Genomic DNA, 25,359 nt, shown 5'->3' with positions numbered 1-25,359 from the left:
GAGAAGAGCCTAAGAGAAAAAGGTTCAGTGACTGACCCAAATTGGCATCCGGCTCAAGGGGAGGCCCCAAGGCCTGACACTATTACTGATACTATGGTGTGCTTACAAACAGGAACCTATCATGACTGCCCTCTGAATGGTCCAACAAGCAGCAACTGAAAGACTCAGATGCAGATATTTACACCTAACCAATGGACAGAGGCTGGTGACCCCTGTGGTTGAATTAGGGAAAAGCTGGAAGAAGCTGAGCAGGAGGGCAACCCAATAGGAAGAGCAGTCGTCTCAACTAACCTGGACTCCTGAGATCGCTCCGACACTGAGCCACCAATCAGGCAGCATAAGCTGATATGAGGCCCCCAATACATATACAGCAGAGGACTGATGGGTCTTGACTCAGTGAGAGAAGATGCACCTAACCCTCAAGAGGCTTGAGGCTTCAAGGAGTGGGGAAGGTCTTGTGGGGTGGGGGTCATCCTCTTGGAGCCGGGGTTTGGGGGGAAGGAGGAGGTATGGGATGTGGAACAGTCAGAAGGCGGACCAGGACGGGGATAAAGACTGGACTGTAAAAAAAGATTAAAGAATTAAAAAAAAAATGTTTTAAAGAAATTCTCTTTAATACAGGATAGTGCATGTTAGCAGTTTAGCCACTAGAGGGGAGTGTCGTTTCAGATGAACTAAGTCAACTCTTGGAGCTAGCAAAAGAACCAACAGGAAAACAACCGGAAAACCTAAAAGTTACTTATTTGCAGGGTGAACAGCTAAAATGTAGGTAACTATGGCTGGGGAAAAAAAATGTTTCATCAAGAGAAGGGTTTCTGAAACTTTGTTAAGAGCTGTCAACAAAGGAGTACACATGGCTCCAGCTGCGTATGTAGCAGAGGATGGTCTTGTCATGGTATCAATGGAAGGAGAGGTCCTTGGTCCTATGAAGGCTGGATAGATGCCCCAGTGTAGGGGAATCGAAGGTGGGGAGGTGGGAGTGGGTGGGTGGGTGGGTGGAGGAACATCCTCTTAGAAGCAGGGGGAGGGATGTGATAGGGTGTTACGGTGCGGGGGCGGGAAAGGGGATAACATTTGAAATGTAAATGAAAATATCCAATAAGAGAGAGAGAGAGAGAGAGAGAGAGAGAGAGAGAGAGAGAGAGAGAGAGAGAGAGAGAGAGAGAGAGAGAGAGAGATTAACCATCTTTGCCAATACATGTTCTTATGGTGGACCTTCTCAGTAAAAGTGACCTAATGAATAGATCGCTAGCCACTCAAAGGAAGACCTGAATTGGGATTCCCAACACCTGAGTAAAAGTAGCCTGCCTGGCTGTTGGGCTGGGGTGTGTGAAGCCATACCAGGCCGGGAGTCACAGTGGAAGATACTCCATGCTGAAGTCTGACCTCAATGTAAATACGAAAGGACACACACACACAGCGGGGTAGGAAATAGGGGGATGATAATGAAAACAAGTTAGTTATTAATAAATATAAAATTTTTGAACTAACTAAAGGGTGGCATATTTTCTTTGATGTATGAATTCCAAAATACTCTTAAAATTTAAATGTATCATTATACTGAAATGTCACTCAGTGAAAATGTGAATTTGGTATGTACTTTCACCTGTGTGCTTACTTGGTTTTAGATTTTTAAACTGACATTATCCTAGAAAAATATTTTACCAATATGAGTTTGGAATTAGTCCAAAGTAAAATAAGTAAGGCAATAGTTTCAGGAAGACTTAAAACACAAGCTCATCCCTATTCTTTCCCAGATGTATATATCATATATGTATATATCATATGTATGTATGTATATATATTATATATATGATATATACATATCATATATGTATGTATATATATATCATATGTATATATATTATATATATATTAAATAAAACAAATTCAATGATAGTCAAACATGAGGAGAAATCAGCATTGCGATTCACGCAGCTACTAACATGTCAGATTTCGTCTTTTCTCCAGTGTCATGTAACCCAAAGGCTGTTGAGCACTTTACAGAGTCCCAGAGCTGGAGAGGCAGACCTAGGGGGCGCGGCGCCAGGTGATCCCAGCTCACACCGCCCTTCGCCTGCCTACTCGCAGCACCGCCCCTCGAGCTCCAAGGCGCGGGAGGAGCCTCGCGCGGCGTCGGGCGGCGCCTGTCCAGTCCCCGCAGCCTAGCGCGGGAGGTGGCGGGCGATGGAGAGCAGAGCTTGGGCTCCGGCTGTCCCCCAGCGCTCTCTGTGGCTATCCCGCAGCTGAGCCGGGAGGCTCCGGCCCCGTGCGCCCTACCGTGGCCCCGCCACTATGACCAGCATGTGGGCGCCGGAGCACTCTGCTGAAGCGCACAGCAACCTGTCAAGTGCTACCGACGACTGCGGCTCCGTGTCCGTGGCCTTCCCCATCACCATGATGGTCACTGGCTTCGTGGGCAACGCGCTGGCCATGCTGCTCGTGTCGCGCAGCTACCGGCGCCGCGAGAGCAAGCGCAAGAAGTCTTTCCTGCTGTGCATTGGCTGGCTGGCGCTCACCGACTTAGTGGGGCAGCTCCTGACCAGCCCGGTGGTCATCCTCGTGTACATGTCACAGCGACGCTGGGAGCAGCTCGACCCATCGGGGCGTCTGTGCACCTTCTTCGGGCTGACCATGACAGTGTTCGGGCTATCCTCGCTCCTGGTGGCCAGCGCCATGGCCGTGGAGCGCGCCCTGGCCATCCGTGCGCCGCACTGGTATGCCAGCCACATGAAGACTCGCGCCACGCGCGCGGTACTGCTGGGCGTGTGGCTGTCTGTGCTCGCCTTCGCGCTGCTGCCGGTGTTGGGCGTGGGCCGCTACAGCGTGCAGTGGCCGGGCACGTGGTGCTTCATCAGCACCGGGCCGGCGGGCAACGAGACAGACCCTGCGCGCGAGCCGGGCAGCGTGGCCTTTGCCTCCGCCTTCGCCTGCTTGGGCTTGCTGGCTCTGGTGGTGACCTTTGCCTGCAACCTGGCGACCATCAAAGCCCTGGTGTCCCGCTGTCGGGCCAAAGCCGCCGCCTCGCAGTCCAGCGCCCAGTGGGGCAGAATCACCACGGAGACGGCCATCCAGCTCATGGGGATCATGTGTGTGCTGTCCGTCTGTTGGTCGCCGCTATTGGTAAGTAGTTGGTAGAGTGGGGGCGTTTGTAGAGAACGGTAAATGTAGGGAAACTTTCTGGAAGTGACTAGCACCCGGAGTTCCTGCTGCTCATGCGGCCCCGGGTTGCAGCCTCCAGCCAAGAGCCTAAGCCGCTTGCGGAGCTTACAAGAGCTAGTCGAGTCGGTCCAGACTTGCCAGGCGCTTGTGAAGATACAAACAGCCTAGGCACAGAGGTAGGTAGACGCTGCTCAAGCCATTGCAGACTGATGTTTGCCCCTTGTGTTATGAGAAGAGATATGATGACAACTCTAGCTCAACCTGCGTTTTAGTTTTAATTCCGCTGAGATGGTTGGGCACCTGGGAGCCAGGCAGGTCCTACAGCTTCAGCCGCACAGCAACTAACCTTCTTGGCAAACTGTCTTTCTGTTGGCAGCGCTAAAGGTCAGGGAGGGTCAGGAAGGCACAGATGCCGCAGCCCCCTAAGAAGCCGGTAGTGTGTACACCAAAGTGGAGGACTCTCCAGTAACACGCACACGCACACGCCCTCCCACACACACGCGCACGCGCGCGCGCGCACACACACACACACACATCCTTTTGGAGGAGCGAATCGCAGATCTGTGCAATTCCAGAGACAGGAGGTAAGGGTTTCTCTGTCCTTGGCATCCTATCCATCACAGAACTACCCAGAGGAAGCCATGCTTCCGCATGCTCCCTATCCCCAACTCTCACATGGTGCTTTTGAGGGTTTTTTCTGTGGCACTTGTAGCTAGAAACTTCTGTGGATATGTGGATAAGTGTGGTTTGCTAATTCGCAAAGACTGGATGCTTACTTTGGGCTCACACAGCCTGGCTTAATGTGCAGAGTAGCATCCCCATGGTGCGGCACAGTTATTGACCATTGCAGACTCGATTCTCTCTCTCTCTCTCTCTCTCTCTCTCTCTCTCTCTCTCTCTCTCTCTCTCTCTCTCTCTCTCTCTCTTATTTACATATACAGTTCAGTGAGGTCAGCGACATATTGATGTGCCACATAAGGTTAATCTCCCTTCACCCTTCGAACGGTTATATGGTTCTTCTCTTTATCCACCCTCCTGAGTATGACAAGCCTTAGAGATCCCTGCGGTGACTAGCCTGGGGTTGTACAGACAGGACAGTGCTGCTGGGACCTAACTGCTCACAAGTGACTGAGTGGTCACTGTTCTCCAGGAGCTGGAGCACAGGCTGATGTCATCACCATGTTTATCAGAACCAGCACCAATTTTAGACATTTACTGCTGTGGTTGAGGAATGGGGTGTAGGTGGCCAAGCAGAGGGAAATGAAGCTCCCAGAGTAAACACTTCACTGAACCAGCATGGCTTTAGAGGCAAACAGTGTCCCAACATAGCACAACTGTCAGGAGTCCCGCCCTAGGATCCAGAGCATAAAGATGCCTGTAAAACACAAGAGTGGGGTAACTGCACGTTTGGATGATCCCAATTGGTTGCATTTTATCTAACACTTTATACAATAATTTCTCAATAAAACAGTTAAAATGAATTCAACATGAGGTTGTATCAGAGGAGAAATTTTGTTTCAAAATTGGCATTTTTGTTTATTTCTGCATGTGTGTGTACATGATCGAGAAAGAGAACGCACACATGGAGGTGTGCACATGTGCTGTTGATGACTTTCGCATGTGGGGCCTAGAGGCTGGGATTAAGTGTCTTCTTTGATCATGTTTCACCTTATGTATGAGGCAAGTTCTCTCACTGAAACCCAGAGCTTGAGCCGGGCGTGGTGGCGCATACCTTTAATCCCAGCACTTGGGAGGCAGAGGCAGGCAGATTTCTGAGTTCAAGGCCAGCCTGGTCTACAAAGTGAGTTCCAGGACAGCCTGGTATGATACACAGAGAAACCCTGTCTTGAAAAACAAAACAAAACAAAAACAAAACAAAACAAAACAAAACAAGAAACCCAGAGCTCTCTTACTGTGTTAGTTAAGCTGGCTGGCTTGCTGCAGGGATCTCCTATGCTTCCCATTCGTTCTGATTACAGGGTTTCTGTGGCCACTGCACTTACACAGCACTTTATCTAGGAGCAAGTGATCCAAACTCCGGTCCTCATAGTGTGACAAGTGCTTTACCAACAGAGCCTTCTTCACAGTTTGGGAATAGGCACATTTTTAAAAATGGTTGCAATTTCTTTGGTGTACCATCAAAACACATATCAGCAAGAACTGTAGTACAAACTTGACATTTCCATTAGAAAGACATGAACAAAGCCCTTTTCTTAGTAGGTAAAGAGGCTACAAGAGCCTCCTGACCTTTGTTTCCACCTGTAAATGTCAACATGAGAAATTGTCTTTGCACATTTTCTATGAGTAAAAATGTGGATTCTCTACTGTCTTTGGAGGAGTTAACATAGGATAGTGATGCATATTATGCTTGGCTGTAAATTTATCTTGTTTTGAAGTCTCTCTGATGATAAATGTTACTGCTACAAAAAAAAAAAAAGTTGTTCTCTTACACCTGTAAGAAAAGAATGGACACCTGTTCCACCTCACAAAATAAAGCACAGCTGCTGCCCCTTCCCGCCACACTCATTCCTAGGCAGAGCACCAAGGAGCTTTTCTCTCCTAGAAGCTTTGCTGATTACAAGATGTGAAGCTGTCAAGATGATGAAACCTGTAAGAAGGGTCCTACTGGGTAACTGAGCATTGTTTAGTCCACATTAAGTATCAAATTAACATGTTGTTGCCATCTGCCAGATGAGACAGCAACCCACTGACTTATGGTTGTTTTTTACCTTTCCTGAGCTGTGCCCAGCAAATAGTCCGGTTACTTGACATAACTGTCAGAATCTGAGACACCAGAGCCACTAGGATGCTGCTCAGACATGGCCAGGAAGACCTTTTGTGTTTGTGTAGCCTGGTGACCCAAAGAGTGGACGTAATTGACTGCAGCCACTAAGGAACAACAAATTCAAAGCTATCAATACTATGAAAGGTAGGGTCTGATGAGCAAGCAGCCTTGGGACTGGACGCAGCAGCCCTGGAAGTCTGTATTCAATTTCAAGTTAGCCACATCCCTGCTCATTTTCTTCACACGGGATATTTCAGTGGAGATGTATTTTAAATGGTGTTTGCTTTAATAAGACCCATGGTGTAGATAGGCTTGATAGATTATTTTAGGGGACAATATGATTATACAACATGTTAAAGAATTGTCCAATTGTCTCTGCCGGTAACTCTTGCTATGTTTGGGAAGGTGCTCAAGGGGAAATTACAATTCAAATATGCACCTTAGGATATTTGACTAAAACTTGTTTTATAAGGTGAGAGTATTCAGAATTCATTACATTTGTAGTTTGTTTTAATATAATATACTGTTTGGTTCTCGCCTTCCTCCCTCTGTTTTTTCTTTCTTTCATATTCTGAGCACTGGTGATAGAACAGAGGGCCATGTACTATAATTTGAACTCTACGTAGACTTAGACAAAAGCAGTCTAAGAGGAGCTGGAGAGTCAGTCTGCTCAGCAGTCAAGAGCACTGGCTGCCCTTGCAGAGGACCTGGGTTTGGTTTCTAGTACCTACATGACAGCTCTGAACTGTAACTCCAGTACCAGGGGATGCAACATTCTCTTCTGACATCTATGAGTATCAGGCATGCACATCCTACACAGACATACATGCAGGCAAAATGCACATACACATAAGAAAAAAATTTTTTTCAGAGCAATAGGACTTCCACACTTATGAGTGGAACAACTGAATAACCATAATACAAGGTAAGCTGGCAGTCATGCCTTTAACTCTCAGAGGAAAGCCCCCCGAAAGAGATCCCATGGCATGGCTTAACCTGGTTGCTGACTTCAGCATATCTAGAATCCCAGGCAGTGAGGAGAGTGTACACAGTGAATCAGAGGGATACACTTGTTATCACCTCAGCTTCCAACTTTCCTAGTTAGTCCCCTAGTGACAGAATGAAGCATCCCCCCTTGGGTGGCAGACATCAGAACCTTCTATATGAAAGTTGAAAAAACAGGTTGTTAGCAGGCTCTAGTGTGTGGCTATATACAGGCTGGAAAATGGTGAGGCTGGCTGCCACTTTATTTCTAGGTCAGTTTGTTGTTAGAATAGAGTGAGTGGGAAGACTGGGTAAGAAAGGGAAGAGTCTGCTACCTTGATGGTATACTACGTGCCCTTGCTACCCTCCACCCCCATTTAGCTGAGTCCTTTAAGGCTGTCAGCAGCACCCACAACACCAAAATTCAAGCCTGAGCTTGAATCCTATTAGAGCCAGAGTTAGGCCCAGGATATCTACCTCTGACTTTACTTTCAGTTTTGGTTGTAGTTTGCTTGTTACTTGCATTGCCTGGAAGTGGTGAATTCTAGCCTTAACCACAGCCTAGGAAATCTTGTGCCCTCTGATGTGCAACGCACAGAGATGGCTCTTCTGTGGGGATAGTACCTCAGGGTGCCTTCATATGGCAGAAGCACCATTCAGTGCCTCCACGTTTAAAATTTGGTCAAGGCAGGTTGGTCTATGCTGTGTACTGACAGGGCTGGCTTCATAAGTGGGAGTGGACACTTTTAATGAAATAGCTGGAGGCCATTATATCCTAAAGATGAATGAGATAAATCATAGCTGAAAGATGTAGACATTCTGAATTTGGGGTTTGTGAGAATTCAAATAATTCACTTCTTGAGCACTCGTGGTGGGGTCAGATGATCTGCAGAATAGCAGAATTGCGAGCCGCCATCCTTTCTTGTTGAACAGTTGCAAAGGTTAACCACATAGGACAAACACTCAGAAACGTGTATGGCATTGCATTTATAACAGCTTGTGGCTGCCTCATGGTGCTGCATGGTATTGTAGAACCATGTAGAGCTTAGCTTCCCTTGCCATCCCAGCTGCCCTCCAGGACAGAAAGAAGCCATTCATACTCTCAGCAGGTGCTGGGTTTTATAGCCACACCCAGTTCCACCTTAGGTCTCTATCCTGATTCAGAAGCCAATAGCTATCTCCTCTATCTTCCACAGTTCTTTGTCATGGAAGTAAGTGGGCAGCTTGGACTTTCTTCTCACCAGCCATGACTCTTGAGGGTCTCCAGAAAGGCTCTTAAACTCCCACTTTCTCTCAGAGATTCAGACTTTTATAAATAAAGGTGGGGAGGGGATTTTTCCCGAGTTCTCCTCCTAAGTGTATTACAGTAATGTAGGTACAATTGAAAAATGCAATCATTCATTCTTTCAAGATGAGGCAGGTAGACAGCATACAGCTTCTTCAGTGAGGGACAGCTTGAGAACTGTGACCCAAGAGTGCTGTTGTCTTCACAGAGAACCTGTACTCTCTTTTTCCACTTTGTACTCACCCCCCACCCGCAGCACTCCACACCCTTCTTGGATTGCTAAACCAGCCTCTGAGAGGCTGCCATTAAAAGAGCCTCTTTTCTCTCATTTGGTTTCATGTTCTGTCCTCAGCCGACTTCAGGCAAGTGCTTGGCACCTGTGGGAATATGTATGTGTATACACACACACACACACACACACACACACACAATCATGGAACAGGAATTAAAAATGCCATCCCATTTCACAGGATTGTAATGCAAAGCAAGATACATGCATGTGGAAAATAACAGGTGTGCAGGACTTGAAGCTTTCCTTCTGAGCCTGGCAAACTGGTAGCTCTCCTTCATAAAGGAACATTGCCACAATGCCTCACTGGATGACCTTTATCTTCTGACTTATAGGGCATTGTTTTTTGTTTTGTTTTGTTTTGTTTTTTTACAAACTGAAAAGAGGCAAGTCATGTTTTATGGCTTCACTGGCAAATCAAGCCGGAAAAATCTGGTGAGGAGTCTAACATTTCCAATTCTTATCCTTTCTGTTAAGCTTGCTGGGTTTCACTTCTCTCTCTTGCAGGGCAGGGGCAGCCAGGACCCTGTTCTCTGGTGCCTGGCCCTCACTTGTGAGAGCTGCTGGGCTCCTCATCTGCAGCCAGCATTCCATACTTCAGTAGTCCTTCTCTGAATGGGAGGTGAGCTTGGGCCTCCACTGCTCCCACATCTTGTTATTGTCAAGGCTTCTTTCCACACACAAAGCAGACTTCACTGAGAAGTGTGTGCTGTCTTTGTGTGCTTGGATGCTGCTGTAGGCCAGGTTCTTCTGCAGATTCCGTATAGACGGAGCCTGTAGAGTTAGCTGTACAAGTAGTCACAGACAGCAGGGCCAAACTGAGTCTCTACCACTGACTCAAATCCTAGAACTGAATTTGCATAAGTCTTAAATCAAACCACGTGTGGGGAGCTTGAGTTCTACTGTTTCTTGTGCTGACCAGGCACTGACAGCACTTGGAATGAAGATAGTACATTCTGTGGTGTGCCCAGATAGTACCCAGATGACAGCCAGGATTCTCAAGGATGAGTCTCAGCACTTACTCAAAGTCCACACACTGCTTCAGCAATGCACACTTTGGCAGTTATCTGAATGACTAAAAATCTAAGAATTAGAGTGGGTGAGATGGCTCAGCAGTTAAGAGCACTGACTGCTCTTCTGGAGGTCCTGAGTTCAAATCCCAGCAACCACATGGTGGCTCACAACCATCTGTAATGAGATCTGAAGACAGCTACAGTGTAGTTACATATAATAAATAAATAAAATCTGTTTTAAAAAATTTAAGAATTAAAGATGGGGACAGATGGAAACATGACGATTCACTACCCAATTCTGCAAGAAGAAAAAAAAAGTGGTTATTTATTTAGGTAAAAGCCATGTCAGACTTGGAAACCCATTATATTAGGCAATTACTGATTGGGGAAAAATACAGTTTTAAAAATATAACCTCTCATGTAGTATAGTGGTGGTGCATGCACGTAATTCCAGCACTTGGGAGGCGGAGACAGGCAGGTCTCTGAGTTTGAGGCCAGACTGGTCTACAGATCAAGTTCTATGACAGCCAGGGCTGCATAGAAAATCCTTGTCTTGAAAACAGCAAAAACAAACAAATAAATAAATAAATAGGTAGATAATCACCCTCTGTTGTTTCTGTAATATTTCTTAAATGTAATTTCATGTGATTGTCATCTTTCATGTGCCTTTCTAAACACTGAGTAAATTTCATAGTTAAGGATATATTAACTGTTGTTACTGAGTGAGTCATGAAAACTTGAAGCAGATATCTTGGCTCACACCTGAGATCCAAGCACTTGGGAGCAAGCAAGGGGGTTACTGTGAGTTCCAAACCATCCTGAGCTAAGGGAGAAAAAAATTAGGCTTTGTCAAAAAAATGGTAACAAAAACTCCATCAAAAGAAAATAAATATAAGAGAAAAGAGAGAAAAAGAAAGAAATAGAAAGGTTTTTTTGGGCGGGGTGGGGGGGGGAGAGAAAGGAGATACCCTTTTCAAGTTGAGAATGAGAGATTTATAACGTAAAACGATGCCTTGATGAGAATTCTCAAAATATCGACTGTCTTGGTGTATGAAATTCCCTGGTAGCTCTTATTGCCTGCTGCTTTACCTGGGCCAGCTTCCTGGCAGACCAAGGAGATTTCACACACACACACACACACACACACACACACACACACACACGTCCCCCAGGCCCCACTGCAGCCCCTAGGCCAGGGTGCAATAAAAGGGGCCCACAAAAGCACTCATCTGTTTCCTTTGTCACTTCTTGGAAGTCTGTGTTGCTCCTTCCTCATCATATCAGGAAGACTTGTTGGTTCTGACTTCCTGTGGCACTGAACAGATAAGTGTGTCCCTGCTGCAGATTAGTGAGGGTTCCATGGTGAGGGCATCTGGCACATGTCTGAAGGAGAAGTGCGGAAGTCCACATGTAATAGATACAACTGCATGTTCTCTTACCCAGGTGCTCTCTAAGTATTTACTAAGCACTTATTACCATCTTCCCACACTGATGGTTCTGGTGACACCCAGCCATGAGGCTGGTTCACGAATGCAAGGGTTAGGCAGCTGCACAGTTGGGGAGCATTATCATGTTGTATTCCTTGTGAAGACGTCATGGTGTTTGAGTGTGAATCCTGCCCAGCCTGTTCACAGCTATGGTGGTAATGGGTAGGAGCATCGTTTTCCTTCACCGAGCTTTTGGCAGACAGCCACACCTGTTCCTGTGATCCAGCCTAACCAGCCTTGCAGAGCTCTGAGTTATGTGATCTGAGGACTGACAGGGCCCTCAGGTCCAATGATAAAGAAAACACATCAGTTAGAGGAGCCTCTTTCCCCTCAAGAACTGCTGAAAACTATGAGAAAAAAAAATGCTCAACACAGCATTGGTGACAGGGAGGGTGGCAGCAGGAAACCAAGTGACCAAGGCCTGCAGCGGTCAAGTTGGACGGAAGTGGGAGGAGCCTTGGCAAGTGGCTGTGGAGTTAAGGAATAAGAATGTCCATGGCTTTCTGGGTAAGTTGTGTTGCCTCCTTGTAAACCAAGGGGTTCACATGAAATTCCAGAACTCAGGAAGAATATTCCAGAGAGAGATCAAAGAGCTGTTTTTCTTTACTACATGGTCTTCCTGAGTTCTGGAACGAACAAGCTGATGATAAAAAAAGAGACAGATCAAAATATTAAGTTTAAGATTTTGTAGTAATTGTATCTAAGAACTAGGAAATGCACACATTCTGAGAGTTTTTAGAAAGCATCTCAAATGTACTTCTCAATGACCACCAAAGGCCAAAAATAACTGGTTTGCCATGACTCTTACAGTTTAAAATAAGATTCTTCACACTTGGCTCAAATAAGTTAAAGACAGTTTGGTTGCCATTAAATCACAAGTGTTGACCAGACAAAGAAAGCAGAGCATCACAGGTCTCATTGGTGGCAGGGGTGAGAAGAAGTGGGGGTGGGGGTGAGGTGGAGTAAAACACTCACACCACTTTCTAGGAAGTGGAGTGTGGAAGAGTCCACCCTGCCCCCATTGTGCTATGACCCTAGACCATGATCCTCGGGCCTCTCCTGGAGTATAGAGATAGAAAGGTGGGTTATGTGGGGCTAGGAGATATTTCCACAGAAAGAATCCAAGTCAGCTCCATCCCACATTGAAGAAGACACTGAAAGTGGTTAAAGAAGCCCACTTCAAAACAGCTGGGTAAAGGGTTTCCTCATATTAAGGGGATCTGGGCCTGTCTTAAGATAAAGACTGCACTGTTTACTATATGTTAAGTAAATGGAGCATTTGACAGAAAGGTAGAAAGACCTGACAATGTGGGGTAGAAACACCAGCAGTTCCAGCAGCTGGATCCTTCTGCTACTAGACTTGAAGAGTTGTCCATTTGAGAAATATCCAAGGGAATGCACATTCCAGCCACCTTTAATAGACACCTCTTGGTTACTCTCCCAAACTGCTGCCTTGAAGACAACTGTTTCTGGTTGTAACAGGAAAAATCCAAGAGTGCTTCAGAGTGGAGTTTCCCTCTGAGAGAGGTGACCCAGACAAAGCCAGGGCTTCTCATTTTCTGTCCCTGCAGATGAGACTTTGGGAGAGTTCACTATCTCCATTTTCAAAGTGCATGGCTTTATTTTGCTCTCAAGGTTGGCACACACAAAGTTCCAGCACCTGACAGCCTCATGACCCTTAGGGAGCCCCTCCCCCACCCTGCTTCTGAGGGCTTTCCTGAGCTCCTGGCTAGAGGAGTGCTGAGGCTTACAGTTTACAGACATTCACACTGGTTGCATGTGAGTTACTGTGCCACAGCCTGGTAGACCAATCCCATGGACCTTGTGTTTGTAGAACTGTAGCCTGCACAGTGCGTCTCTAGAGAAACTTGAAGTTGTTAACAAAACTGATATTATTTTCCACAGCCACTTTTCATAAAATGAAGCTGAGAAGTGTTAGGAAGGTATCTATCTCGATACTGTGAATAAAGCCTAGCAATGTGGAGTGGAGGGGTGGAGGCTTCTTGGATTGAGCTCTCAGGAACAATGGCTCTGAAAGTCCTAGCTCAGCTGGGACCAGGAAGACCAGAAAGACCAAAGTGTAGTGATTCATCTTAATGGTCAACTTGACTAGATTTAGACTCTTGTACAAGACTAGGCCCAGAGGCTTTATCTCAGGTTGGTGGCTCTATCCAGTAGTCTGGAATCCTGAACTAAATGCAAAGGAGAAAAGGAGGAAGTGACTCGGTCTGGAGTGCTCACTTCCTGATGCCATGTATGCTCCTATCATGATGAACATGTCCTTATACCCTGAGTCAGACTGAACCTGTCCTGTCTTCAATTGCTTTTGTTGGGTGTAGTTTGTTACAGCAGCAAGAGTAACTAACACACAGGTGTTAGTCCATCACAGGGTCAGAGCTCTGGGCTGAGGGAATATACTCTTTCTTCCTGTATTCAAGAGGTAGAGTGAACTAGCATGGCTGGAGTGCCCACCCCTCTCCCCAAAAGGCATAGGATAGGTGGAGGGTACATACAAGTGCTTGTGAGCAGTTAGTTACCACACACTCTGTCCCAGAAAGCTGACTCTTACCAGACCTATCCACAAATGGCTTTCCCAACTCCCTGAGAGGGAGGTGGCTGCTTTAGTTCTAGCTCATAGGTGCTAAGTCTATGGGTTTTATTTTGTTTTGTTTTTATTTTTGGGTTTGGGGGGGGGGCGTAGGGGAGGTGTTCTTCTTCTGAGACCTGACTCAGAACAGTTCCTCAGAGACACACAGGCTAGCAAAGATTACTTACTCTGTCCTGAGACCCTTGTTCCTCCGTATAAGATCCAAACTGAGTGCATCTGTAATTGAGGCCTCCACAGAGGCTCCTCATTGCATTTGTGGTTAAACTAGCTCTCAGGGTCATCCACTTACTTCCAAATGGGGAGTGACCCATAAGTTCATATTCCATATAGCTCAAATAGGGATTGTCTGATTGCAAACAACAGAAGCTTATTGAAAACCACCTTAAGTAAAGATGACAAATGAGGGGCCAGGGCAAATGCCTGGCTCCAGTAAGAGCAGGGCTGTCAGTTGCTAAAGTGGCTGGAGACAGCTTTCTTCGTGTATCTCTGACTCTGGTAACCTGCCAAGTGTCCAAATCCCTAGTTCAGGCTCCGCTGAGAAGGAGCCAACCTCAGACATCATTGCTCAGCTTTGCTTACAGATTCAAGTTGCTAAGGTTATATTCACAGTCTGAAACTGGGGCTTTTTTTTCTTATTTTTTCACAGTAACATAATATTTAAGTGGCTACATCATCTTGAAGCACCATTTAATATCTGTGTGTATGCGTGTGTGTCTTTCTCTTCTGTTTTGCTCTTTCACAAGGAATGGCTAGAGATATTACACACACACACACACACACACAAGTCTCACTATCCTGCACCATCTTCAAAGATTTAATGTGAGTTTTCCAAAACTATGATGAAGAAATGCAACTTGGGGATCCTCTGGAAGTGAGTGGAGAGCCCATTCAAAGGCTGCAGAGAGACTCTAAATGCTTAAAACCGATCCTTCACTGCCTGCCATAGGGAGGACATCACCAAAGGAGAGAAGTTCTTGATTTTTCCACAAAAGGAAACTTGTAGTTTGTGTCACCTTGATAATTTGGTGGCTGTGCTAAGGCCAATGTTATGGGTGGCAGATTTTTTTTTTTAATTACTTAGAAATGGTTGCCTCCTCCAAGATTAGCCTGGATCCAGAAGTAAATTTCTTAGCATTAGCCTTTGTTCTACAAAAGACATGAGGAAAATTCTGAAGCCCTTTCCTCTGGCATCCACTTCTAATTAAATTATGCTATTAGTCAATGTCAGGAAACAGGGACATCTTCTGACTTCAGAGCCACCTCCTTAGACTTGGCTCTAGCAAGCGAATGGCAGAATCTTGGGGCAATGTGAGGTCAGGAGTCAGAGAGAAGCTGAAGGCACGTCTGCTGTTGGCCATGTAGGCTCCCTCATCAGAACATGTTTTCTGCATACTGCTGATATGCATGCATGCCTGAAGATTCGGGGCAGACTGTGTCACAGGAACAGCAGAAGCACCAGGCACCCTGCCTCTGTTTTTGGAATGGGGAAAAAGGAAATCTCCTAAAGGCTATTTATGAAAATAACAGTTATTTTCTCTCACTGAATCCATGCTCAGAAACATTAGCATGTAGTGTGCCTGTCTGTGAGCTGTGTGTTGGCTGGGGAAATGAACTAGCAGAGAACAGTGAAGAGAGGGAAGCAGGTACAAAGGACTCCTCCGGCTCGAGTACCTCCATGTCCGGCTTGAGAGAATTGCCCTTCATGGTATCTGATTTAACCTTCACAAAGACAGGTCCAGAGTTTCCATTTCCATGGTTTTCAGCCACATTCATTAAGTTTCAGATTACAGACCTTTCTGTAACAAATTCCAAGTAAACCAGGGGCTTTTATACACTCTGTCTTGTCTGGCTTTTTTTTTTTTTTTTTTGCTTTCAAATTATTTAGTCAAGAATAGTAATGTGAAATAAAATCACAAAATCTGTGCAGACCAACAAACCACCATGTTTACAGACTTCTGGAATATTGAACACTTTGATCATTGATTGGTATTCTTAGGAATACAGGATTTCAGGAACATATTTTGAAGATCCCTATAGAGGACAGTGAAAGTTTTATCTAACCGTAGTCTGTTAAAAGGTTCCATTTCCCTATGATACCTTGCAATGTAGAGAGACTTCGCTGTATAGGTGTGATGTGAGCTTCATCCAGTCTCCATGTGCTTTAGGCTTGGGACATGCACACAGTGACAAAGTCTTACTAGGCCAGAGTGTTTCAGCTGGTAGTCTCAAATATTCTTCTTACTAAGATATTGATAAAGCTGCTGGTTACTGGGCCCTTTGGTTAGTGGGAAGGTGTCTGGCTGTGGTCAGAATTAGAAAGGCTGCTTGACTCTTGCCATCTTCCAGCATGGAACAGCAGTTACATTTTATCACTGTCTTCTCTTATGGAGAAGAGAAACCGCCTCAGAAGAGGCCAGTGTGATCTCAGGGGCTGCAGCTCTGGATCAGTGCATGGTCTTTCTCCACCCTCTTAGCCACAGTAAGAAGCTTTTGGATTCTTTAATCAATGAGCCTTGGCTTTGGCCATGCTCATAGCCTACCTCCTTGTCCCATGCCTCTCTTGCACACTCACTTCATTCATGAAAAACTTGGATGTCCAAGAATAACAACTTCACACAGAAACAAAGGCTCTTCTTCTTCCAAAATTCTCCAAACTATCATTTGGTGTTTTGTTTTTGTTTTTGTTTGTGTGTGTGTGTGTGTTTCTTCTGTGGGCTTGACACTTTTCTAAACCAAGGAATGATTGACATGCCCTTTCCCTCTACTCCTTAGATGCAGGTGTTTTTACTTTGATGGTGAAGAGAGCTCCCTCCACTGGCCAGCACTTGTTTTAGAGAACCTGACCTATGCATGCTGTACACAGTCTCAGTTTGTCTGCCAACTATACCATGTACAGATGAAGAAACAGTTTTTGATATATTAAGGCACTTTTCCAGGTCACAAAGATAAGAAAAGGGAAAACTAGCCTTCAGATCAAATCTGCCTGGCTTTATTGCCTCTGCAATTAACAGACAAGCTGCATGGTCTCCCTCTCGTCAATATCCCTGTGTTTGTTTGACTCACTATAAAGTATAAGTTGCTTAAGAGTAGAGATTATGCATAATTGATGGTGTATCTGTGTCGCCACAATATACCCTGCATAAATGATCATTGAGTAAATGAAAAAGGGGGATTGTAATATACTGAAAGGAGACAAGTTTTGGAATCTAAGATTATCAGCAAATCCCCATTTAAAGTTTTATATGTACTAGTTAGTTTTTAATATTGGTATCTCTCCTGAAACATGATTGGTAGTAATGTCTTTATCTCTGTTTTCTTAACTAAACAACATGCTTTAAGGCCTACATCCTGTAAATGGTTTTTAGTGAACCAAAGTACAAGTTGTATTCCAAAGCAGTAACTCCATTTGTCTGTAATGAATGACTGTCCAGATGCCACACAAGATTCATGAACACTTTAACAACAATATTATACCTTCTTTTCTGCAGTGGTTAATATTGTTTCAATTTTGTTACATGTAATAGAAACTCTTAGGAAGACAAAAATACCTTTAGGATAGATAAGAGGGGGAGAAACAATGTTGCTTTTGTAATAGGACTTAATTAGAAGCAGCAGTGAACAATAGAAAACAGCTGTTCCACTCTTGGAATCCACAGAATGAACAATGAAAAAGGGGCTCTGGGGATTCAGTAACAACAGAGAAACAGTGAAAAGGTCGTATGGAGCATGGTGCTGGGAAGACACTGAGGAGAGTCACAGAATATTGCTCTCAGCATACGTGCTGGTTTAATACAATAAAGCACAACTCCAAGTCCAGATTCAGGGCATCTCCTGAGCTGGTGAACCCAAGGGCTTAGCATGGCCATTAGAAACTAAGGTTTGCCTGTTTTGAAGTTCAGTATCTGATTAATCCATGGCCTTCCTGTGGGCAGATGGTAACTAGCATAGGCTTCTCAGTTACCCTCCCCAACCTGAGGAATCTGTGCTGGAGCAATGGCTCATGGTACAAGAGCATCGCTGTGCAAGCTTGGGGATCTGAAGTCAGTTCCTCAGAACCCTGTAAAAGGCTGGGTGTGACTGTGTGCATGTGACCCCAGTGCTAGGGGTGGGGTTGAAAACATAAAGATGGCTGGGGCTTGCTGGACAGCAGCCAGGCTGAAATCGGCAAGCTTCAGGTACGAAGTACACACCCACGCCCATTCAAGCAATCCTAATTAAACTCTGTGGGTCATTAAAAAACTGATGTGAAATTAGGATCTAGACTTGTTGGTAAGAAGAAGGGCTCAGAATAAGGGGAGTGGGGCATTACAGAGAGCAATGGGGATGAAGACAATAAATTGCCTGGTGTGCATACATGAACTGTCAAAGAGTGGATTAAACTATTCTTTAAAGTTTCTAAATGATGATGGGTTCTTTCTTGTTTTCTTTTCCTCTTCTTTTTTTTTTTTAAAGAATTTATTTATTTCATTTATATGAGTACACTGTAGCTGTCTTCAGACACACCAGAAGAAGTCATCGGATCTCATTACAGATGGCTGTGAGCCACCATGTGGTTGCTGGGAATTGAACCCAGGACCTCTGGAAGAGCAAGCAGTCAGTGCTCTTAACCTCTGAGCCATCTCTCCAGCCACACCTCTTCTTTTTTTTAGACAGGGTCTCATTATGTATTCCTGACTATCCTGAAACTTGTTACATAGATTGACCGGACTGGCTTCTAACTCACAGAGACCTACCTGCCTCTACCTCTTGAGTGCTAGAATTCAAGGCATGAACTACCACAGCCAACCACTTAGAGAATTTTGTTGTTGTTTATTAACGTGTCATTCCTGATCTAAACACATTTCCATGGCCAGGATTCCAAAAAGCGGAATGTAAAACATTTCAATACATTTTAAAATCAATTACATGCTGAAATTAGCATTCAAGTACATCGAATAAAATGAAATAAAATTAAATATTTTTAGATCAAATCTGAGCTTATTTTTATTATTTGGAAATGGGTCTAATGGAAAGCTGAAATGTATAATACAGTTCACATTTGCTGCTTGAATTCTATTCCTACCCTGTAGTACTGCATTAGGCTGGTGTTCTTGTACTTCCGGTATTTTAACTGAGAAACTCTTTTAATGTGTCTCTTTAGACAAGCATCAAATTCTGCTTGAATGAGCTAAGATATGTCCATTTTCCCTGGTCCTGCAAAACCATTCCTGAAAATATCAACATTACAACTTATAGTGAATTCACCAAAAGCATTTTCCTTTTCCTTGAGATAATAGTGTGGATGATTTTGTAATTGTCTGCTTAAGCTCTGCCTTGGGAAGATAAGTACTGTGATGAGAATGGATTTCAGAGTTCATACTTGAGGGAGGGAGGGAGGGAGAGAGACAGAGAGAGAGAGAGAATATGAATTGAATGAATGAGAAAAAATGGACTCAGGTGATGGAATCTCTTTGCTTCCCTGGGAGCTAAGATTCTTAGGCAGTCAGAATTTGGGAGAGTAAGTATCTTCCTCATGTGCTTCCTTCTGTGACTCTGCTGTTGCTGCACAAAATGATTTTAATTCCCATGAACCAATGGACACAGACTCTCCAAGACAGCAAACATAGATGAAGAGTCACTGAGAGTGTTCATCGTCTCTAAAATAGAGCATGTTTAAGTCTTTCTCAAGTCTCTCAAACCTGGTATCCAGTTATTAAGTACTAACCATAATTTAGTGATGTTTAAAGTCATATTTTCTGAAAAACAAACAGGGTTTCCCATGCGTACCTGAAGTTTACTATTCATTATGAAAATATCAAATGTCAGTTGGCTCCCACCTGCCACCCAGGTAGTGACCAGAAGGAAATAGTAGCAGTAGGAACGTGGCAGCATAGAGGATGGTGGCTATAACAGGACCCTCAAGGGCTCATCATCCATTGTATGTCAACGCTCTTTCCTCCTCACTGCAGTTCATAAGCTGATGACAACGAAGACATGTTTGTGCATACAAATAACTAGCATAACAAAACAGCAACTAGCACATGAGACATACCCAAAGTCCATGACTGAGACTCAGTTTACCAAATGCTTTACCTGTGAGTGAAGTAGATTATAGAATAGACATCTTTGAGACTGGTATCACTAAATGACTGTCTTAATTCCTAATGTTCCAAAAAGGACAGGGCACTAAAAAAATACTTGTCAGCAGCTGTGATGTGGGTGAGAGGTCAATCGAATTCACAGAGCAAGAGAAGCACTAGAAACTGAATTCCCTTTTAGCATCAAGAGAAACCTCAGCCACTGAGACACTTCTACCCCTTAAGATGTGAGTCTGACCTTGAAGGATAACTCAATCCCTGCTTACTGTCAACAAGACTGGAGTTAATATGACCAAAGCTGGTAAATTCCATATGGGTGTGTTTGGTGTTAGGGAAAAGAATGACTTAACATGGTGTCTGGAAGTTCTGATGTCCTTGATGACTGTAAACAGGGATTGGCAGGAAGATTTGCAAGCCAGTTGGATTGTGAGGGTAGATACTGTGGTGTGACCACCCCTCTAAAATCCATGTTGCTATTGTTCACAGCATTCAGGTGGGATTAGAGGGGATGAGGTCTGAGGGGACCACCCTCCTGATGGATTAAAACTGTATCGTGTCATTAGCAAGTTCCTGATGAAAAAGACCAGGGCGACTGGTTTTCTCTCTGACTGGAATGGCTTTATTTGCCTTTCCACCATCTTCCCTAGATTTTAGTGCAATGCTCTTGAACATCCTAGGTCAAACCGCAGGCCAGAGGCTAGTGTTTATGAGTGGCTGTCTCAGTTACTCTTCTATTGCTGTGGTGAAACACCATGACCAAGGCAGATTATAAAAGGAAACTTGGGGGTTTGCTTACACTTTCAGAGTGTCAGCCCATGGTCACCATGGTAGGGAACATGGCAGCAAGCAAGTAGACATGGTGCTGGAGCAGTAGCTGAGAGCTCACAGCTGATCCACAAACAGAAGGCAGAGGGAGACTGGGCCTTCTGAGGTGGGGTTTTGAAACTTCAAAGCTCAGTGGCATACCTCCTCCAACAAGGCCACAGCTCCTAGTCCTCCCTGAACAGTTCCACAAATTAGGAGCCACACACTCAAACATATGAGCCTATGAGGTCTATTCATATTCAAACCACCACAACGACCCAAGATGTGTTATCCTATTATAAAAACAGAAAACAGAAGTGGTATGTTATTTCTCAGACTCTGTTGGGTGCATACTGATGTATGTGCATACATATGCATACATATGTGCTGTGATATTTGGGCTTGTTTGTGAGTAATGTGTGCTGTACTTGTGCACAATGCTCTTATGGTAGTGGAATGATGCTGACATGAAGTACTAGGATTTGATAGCGAGTATCCATACGAAGGATGGTATCATCCACAAGTTGTCTTCTGCTTTTTTGCTTGGGGCATATTTTTAAGGAAAATAATAATAAATAAATAGAAGATAGAAATTCTCCTAATGACTCAAGATGTTTTATTTTAGGCATATGCTTTTTTTTCTTGTTCTCCAGCCCCAACTTACCAGCTTCAAGTCACTAGCGTGGCTATGATTGAAATGCTAGAAATTTCTATTTAAAATTATGAGTGATAAGAAGAGGTGCTTATGGCCCATCTGAACCCTGGTGGAATTACACTCAGGAAGGAGGGAAGGAGGGAGGAGGAAAGGTAAGATCGGTTCTTAGATGCAAACTCCAGGCTCTTTACCACAAAATGAAGAACATACTCTGTGCCCACTATTGGCTATCATTCATTTAAAAATGTAAAGGTTTTTTTTTTTATCCTCAGAGTATTTTGTTGTTGTGTGAGTCCTTGCCATGGATACATGAAAAGGCTTCCAAACAGTGTGTTTTATTCTTTTTTTTTTTTTTGAAGGGTGCCAATGGATAACTCAAATAAAAAAATCTATCTTTTTTTTATTCATTTAAACGAATATTTTGTCATTGGCCACAATGATCCAATTTTTTTTTCATTTATTTATTCACTTTACATCTGGATAGCAGCACCCCCCCTCCTCTCAGACCCTGATCATACAATCCCTCCCCCTTCCTTTTCCTCTAAGAAGGAGACCCCCCTCCCCCGCTATCACCCACCCTGCACCTCACAAGTAGGCTCAGTTAGAGGAATGGAATCCACAGGTAGGCAATAGATTCAAGGACAGGCCAACTCCAGTTGGTGGACCTGCATGAAGACCAAGCTGCACAACTGCTACATATGTGGAGGGAGTCTATATCTAGCCCATGCTTACTCTTTTGTTGGTGGTTCAGTCTCTGGGAGCCCCGAAGCATTCATTGACTCTGTTGGATCCGCTTCAGGTTCAAAAATCCTTTCCCCAACTCTTCCACAAGAGCACCTGAGCTCTGTCTAATGTTTGGCTGTGGGGCTCTACATCTGTTTCCACTGGCTGCTTGGGGGAGCTCTCGGAGGACAGTTATGCCAGGATCCTGTCTGCATGCATAACAGAGTATCATTAATAGTGTCAGAGATTGGTTCATGCCTATGGGATGGGTCTCAAGTTGGGCCAGGCATTAGTTGGGCATTCCCTCCATCTTTGCTCCATTTTTGTCCCTTCATGTCTTGTAGGCAAGGCACATTTTGGGTCAAAGGTTTTGTGGGTGAGTTGGTGATCTTATCCCTCCACTGGGAATCCTGCCTGGCTGTAGGAGGTGGCTATTTCAAGCTTCATATCCCCAACTGCTAAGAGTATCAGCTAGTGTCATTATCATAGATTCCCTGGAACCTCCCCCTGTCCCAGGTCTCTGGCATGTCCTAGAGATGCCCCTCCCCCAAAATGATTTCCATTCTCTCTTCCCTGATCTCCCTAAACCTGATTCCCCCATCCCATTCCCCTCTCCATCCCCTCTCTCACCCAGTTCCCTTCCTCCACCTACCTCCAATAACTATTTTATTTCCCCTACTGAGTAAGAGTCAAGCATCTTTCCTTGGGCCCTTCTTGTTATTTGGTTTCTTTGGGTTTGTGGATTGTAGCACGTTTATGCTGTACTTTATGGCTCATATCCACTTATAAGTAAGTACATACATAAGTAAGTCCCTTTGGGTCTGGGTTACCTCACTCAGGATATTTTCTAGTTCTATCCATTTGTCTTCAAAGATAATGCTGCCCTTGTTATTAATAGCTGAGTACTATTCCATTGTGTAGATGATTTTCTTTATCCGTTCTTCAGTTGAGGGACATATAGGTTGTTAGGATATTTTTGGCTATAATGAATAGAGCCGCTATGAACATAGATGAGCAGATGTCCAGGTGGGATGGTAGAGAATCTTTTGGGTGTATGCCCAAAAGTGGTTTGGCTGGGTCTTGTTGGAGAACTATTTCCAATTTTCTGAGAAACCACCAAATTCATTTACAAAGTGGTTGTGCAATTTTCACTCCCACCAGCAATGGAGCTGTGTTCCCCTTGCTCCACATCCTAGCCAGCATGTACTATCCCTTGAGTACAAGGGATTTTTAATCTTAGCCATTCTGAAGGATATAAGGTGGAATCTCAGGGTTGTTTTGATCTCCATTTAATTTCCCTAGTGACTAAGGACATTGAACATTTCTCTAAGTGTTTCTCAGCCACTAGAGATTCCTCTGTTGAGAATTCTCTGTTTAGCTTTGTACCTCATTTTTTAATTGGTATATTTGGGTTGTTGGTGTCTAACTTCTAAAGTTCTTTATATATTGTGGATATTAGCCTTCTGTCAGATGTAAAGTTAGTGAAGACATTTTCCCAATCTGTGAGCTTCTGTTTTGTCCTATTGACAGTGCCCTTTGCCTTACAGAAGCTTTTCAGTTTCATGAGGTTCCATTTGTTAGTTGTTGATCTTATGGCCTAAGCTATGGGTGTTCATGAAGTTGTCTTCTATACCAATGCATTCTAGTCTATTCCCCCACTTTCTCTTTTATTAGATTTAGTGCATCTGGTTTTAGGTTGAGGTCTTTGATCCATTCAGACTTGAGTTTTGTACAGATGATAGATATGGATTTATTTGCATTCTTCTATATTCAGACTGCCAGCTAGACCAGCACCATTTTTTGAAGGTGCTTTCTTCTTTCTATTGTATGGTTTTGACTTCTTTGTCAAAAACTGAGTATCCATAGGTGTGCTGGTTTATTTTTGGGACTTTGATTTGATTCCATTGATCAACCTGTCTATTCCTCTACCAATACCATGCAGTTTTCATTACTATTGCTCTGAAGTACAGTTTGAAGTCAGGGATGGAACTACCAGAAATACTTTTATTGTACAGGATTGTTTTAGTTTTCCTGTTTTTTTTTTCTTTTTTCTATATGAGGTTGAGAATTGTTCTTTCAAGGCTTGTAAAAAATTGTGTTGTGATTTTGATGGGAATTGCATTAAATCTATAAATTGCTTTTGATAAGATGGCCATTTCCATTATGCTAATCCTACAGATCCATGAGCATGGGAGATCTTTTCATCTTCTGATATCTTCTTCAATTTCTTTCTTCAGAGACTTGAAGTTCTTGTTATATAGGTATTTCACTTGTTTGGTCAGAGTTATACCAAGATATTTTATATTATTTTGGGCTATTTGTGAAGGATATTGTCTCCCTAACTTCTTTCTCAACTTGTTTATCATTTTTATAAAAGAGGGCTACTGATTCCTTTGAGCTAATTTTATATTCAGCCACTTTGCTGAAGGTGTTTATCAGCTGTAGGAATTCTCTGGAAGAATTTTTGGGGTCACTTAATTATGCTATCCTACCATCAGTAAATAGAAACACTTTTATTTATTTATTTCCAATTTGTATCTCATTGGTCTCCTTTAGTTGTCTTATTAGTCTAGACAGGACTTCAAGTATTATATTGAAGAGATAGGGAGAGAATGGACAGGCTTGTCTTGTCCCTGATTTTAATGGAATTACACTAAGTTTCTCTCTATTTAATTTGATGTTGGCTATTGGCTTAGTGTATATTGCCTTTATTTCGTTTAGATATGCCCCTTGTACCACAGATTTCTACAAGACTTTTATCATTAAGGAATGCTGGGTTTTTTCAAAGGCTCCTTTAGTACCTAATGAGATAATCATGCGACTTTTTTCCTTTCAATTTGTTTATATGGTGGATTACATTTTTCATATATTCAATCACCTTTGCATCTCTGCAGTTTTATTTTGTCAGTATTTTATTGAATATTTTTGCATCAATATTCATAAGGGAAATTGGTCTGAAATTCTCTTTCTTTATTAAGTCTTTGTCTAGATTAGGTATTAGGGGGTGACTGTGGCCTCATAGAATAGGTTTGACAATGTTCCTTCTGATTTTATTTTGTGGAATAGTTTTAGGAGTATTGGTATTAGCTCTTCTTGAATGCCTGGTAGTTTTCTCTGCTAAAACCATCTGGTCCTGAGCTGCTGCTGCTGCTGCTGGTGGTGGTGGTGGTGGTGGTGGTTGGGAGACTTTTAATGACTGTTTCTATTTCCTTAGGGGTTATATGAATATTTATATAGTTTATCTGATCTTGATTTAACTTTGATAAGTGGTATCTGTTTAGAAAATTTATCCATTTCATTTAGATTTTCCAATTTTGTGGCTTTTGGAGTAAGACCTGATGATCCTTTGAATTTCCTCACTGTCCGTTGTTAGGTCTCCCTTTATATTTCTGATTTTGTTAATTTGGAATACTGTCTCTCTGCCTTTTAGTTAGTTTAGCTAAGGATTTGTCTTATCTTGTTGATTCTCTTAAAGAACCAGCTCTTG

At 43.6% G+C, this 25,359-nt stretch overlaps 1 protein-coding gene across 3 annotated transcripts in view; it reads left to right on the top strand.

Moving 5' to 3' along the window:
* The first annotated feature begins 2,150 nt into the window (after positions 1 to 2,150).
* The window catches only part of Ptger3 (prostaglandin E receptor 3), a 98,955-nt gene continuing 75,746 nt past the window's right edge, over positions 2,151 to 25,359 (top strand). For all 3 annotated transcript variants that reach the window (XM_021158885.3, XM_085835369.1, XM_021158884.3), the window contains exon 1: positions 2,151 to 3,123. In XM_021158885.3, coding sequence (XP_021014544.1) covers positions 2,296 to 3,123 — 828 coding nt within the window. In that variant the 5' untranslated portion in view covers positions 2,151 to 2,295. The remainder of the gene's footprint in view (positions 3,124 to 25,359) is intronic.

This window comes from Mus caroli, unplaced genomic scaffold, assembly GCF_978045245.1.
Source record: "Mus caroli unplaced genomic scaffold, Mus_caroli_1 scaffold_3, whole genome shotgun sequence".
Classification (NCBI taxonomy): Eukaryota; Metazoa; Chordata; class Mammalia; order Rodentia; family Muridae; genus Mus; species Mus caroli.
Note: the sequence above shows the minus strand (reverse complement) of the source record. Positions and strands in the feature narration are given on the sequence as shown.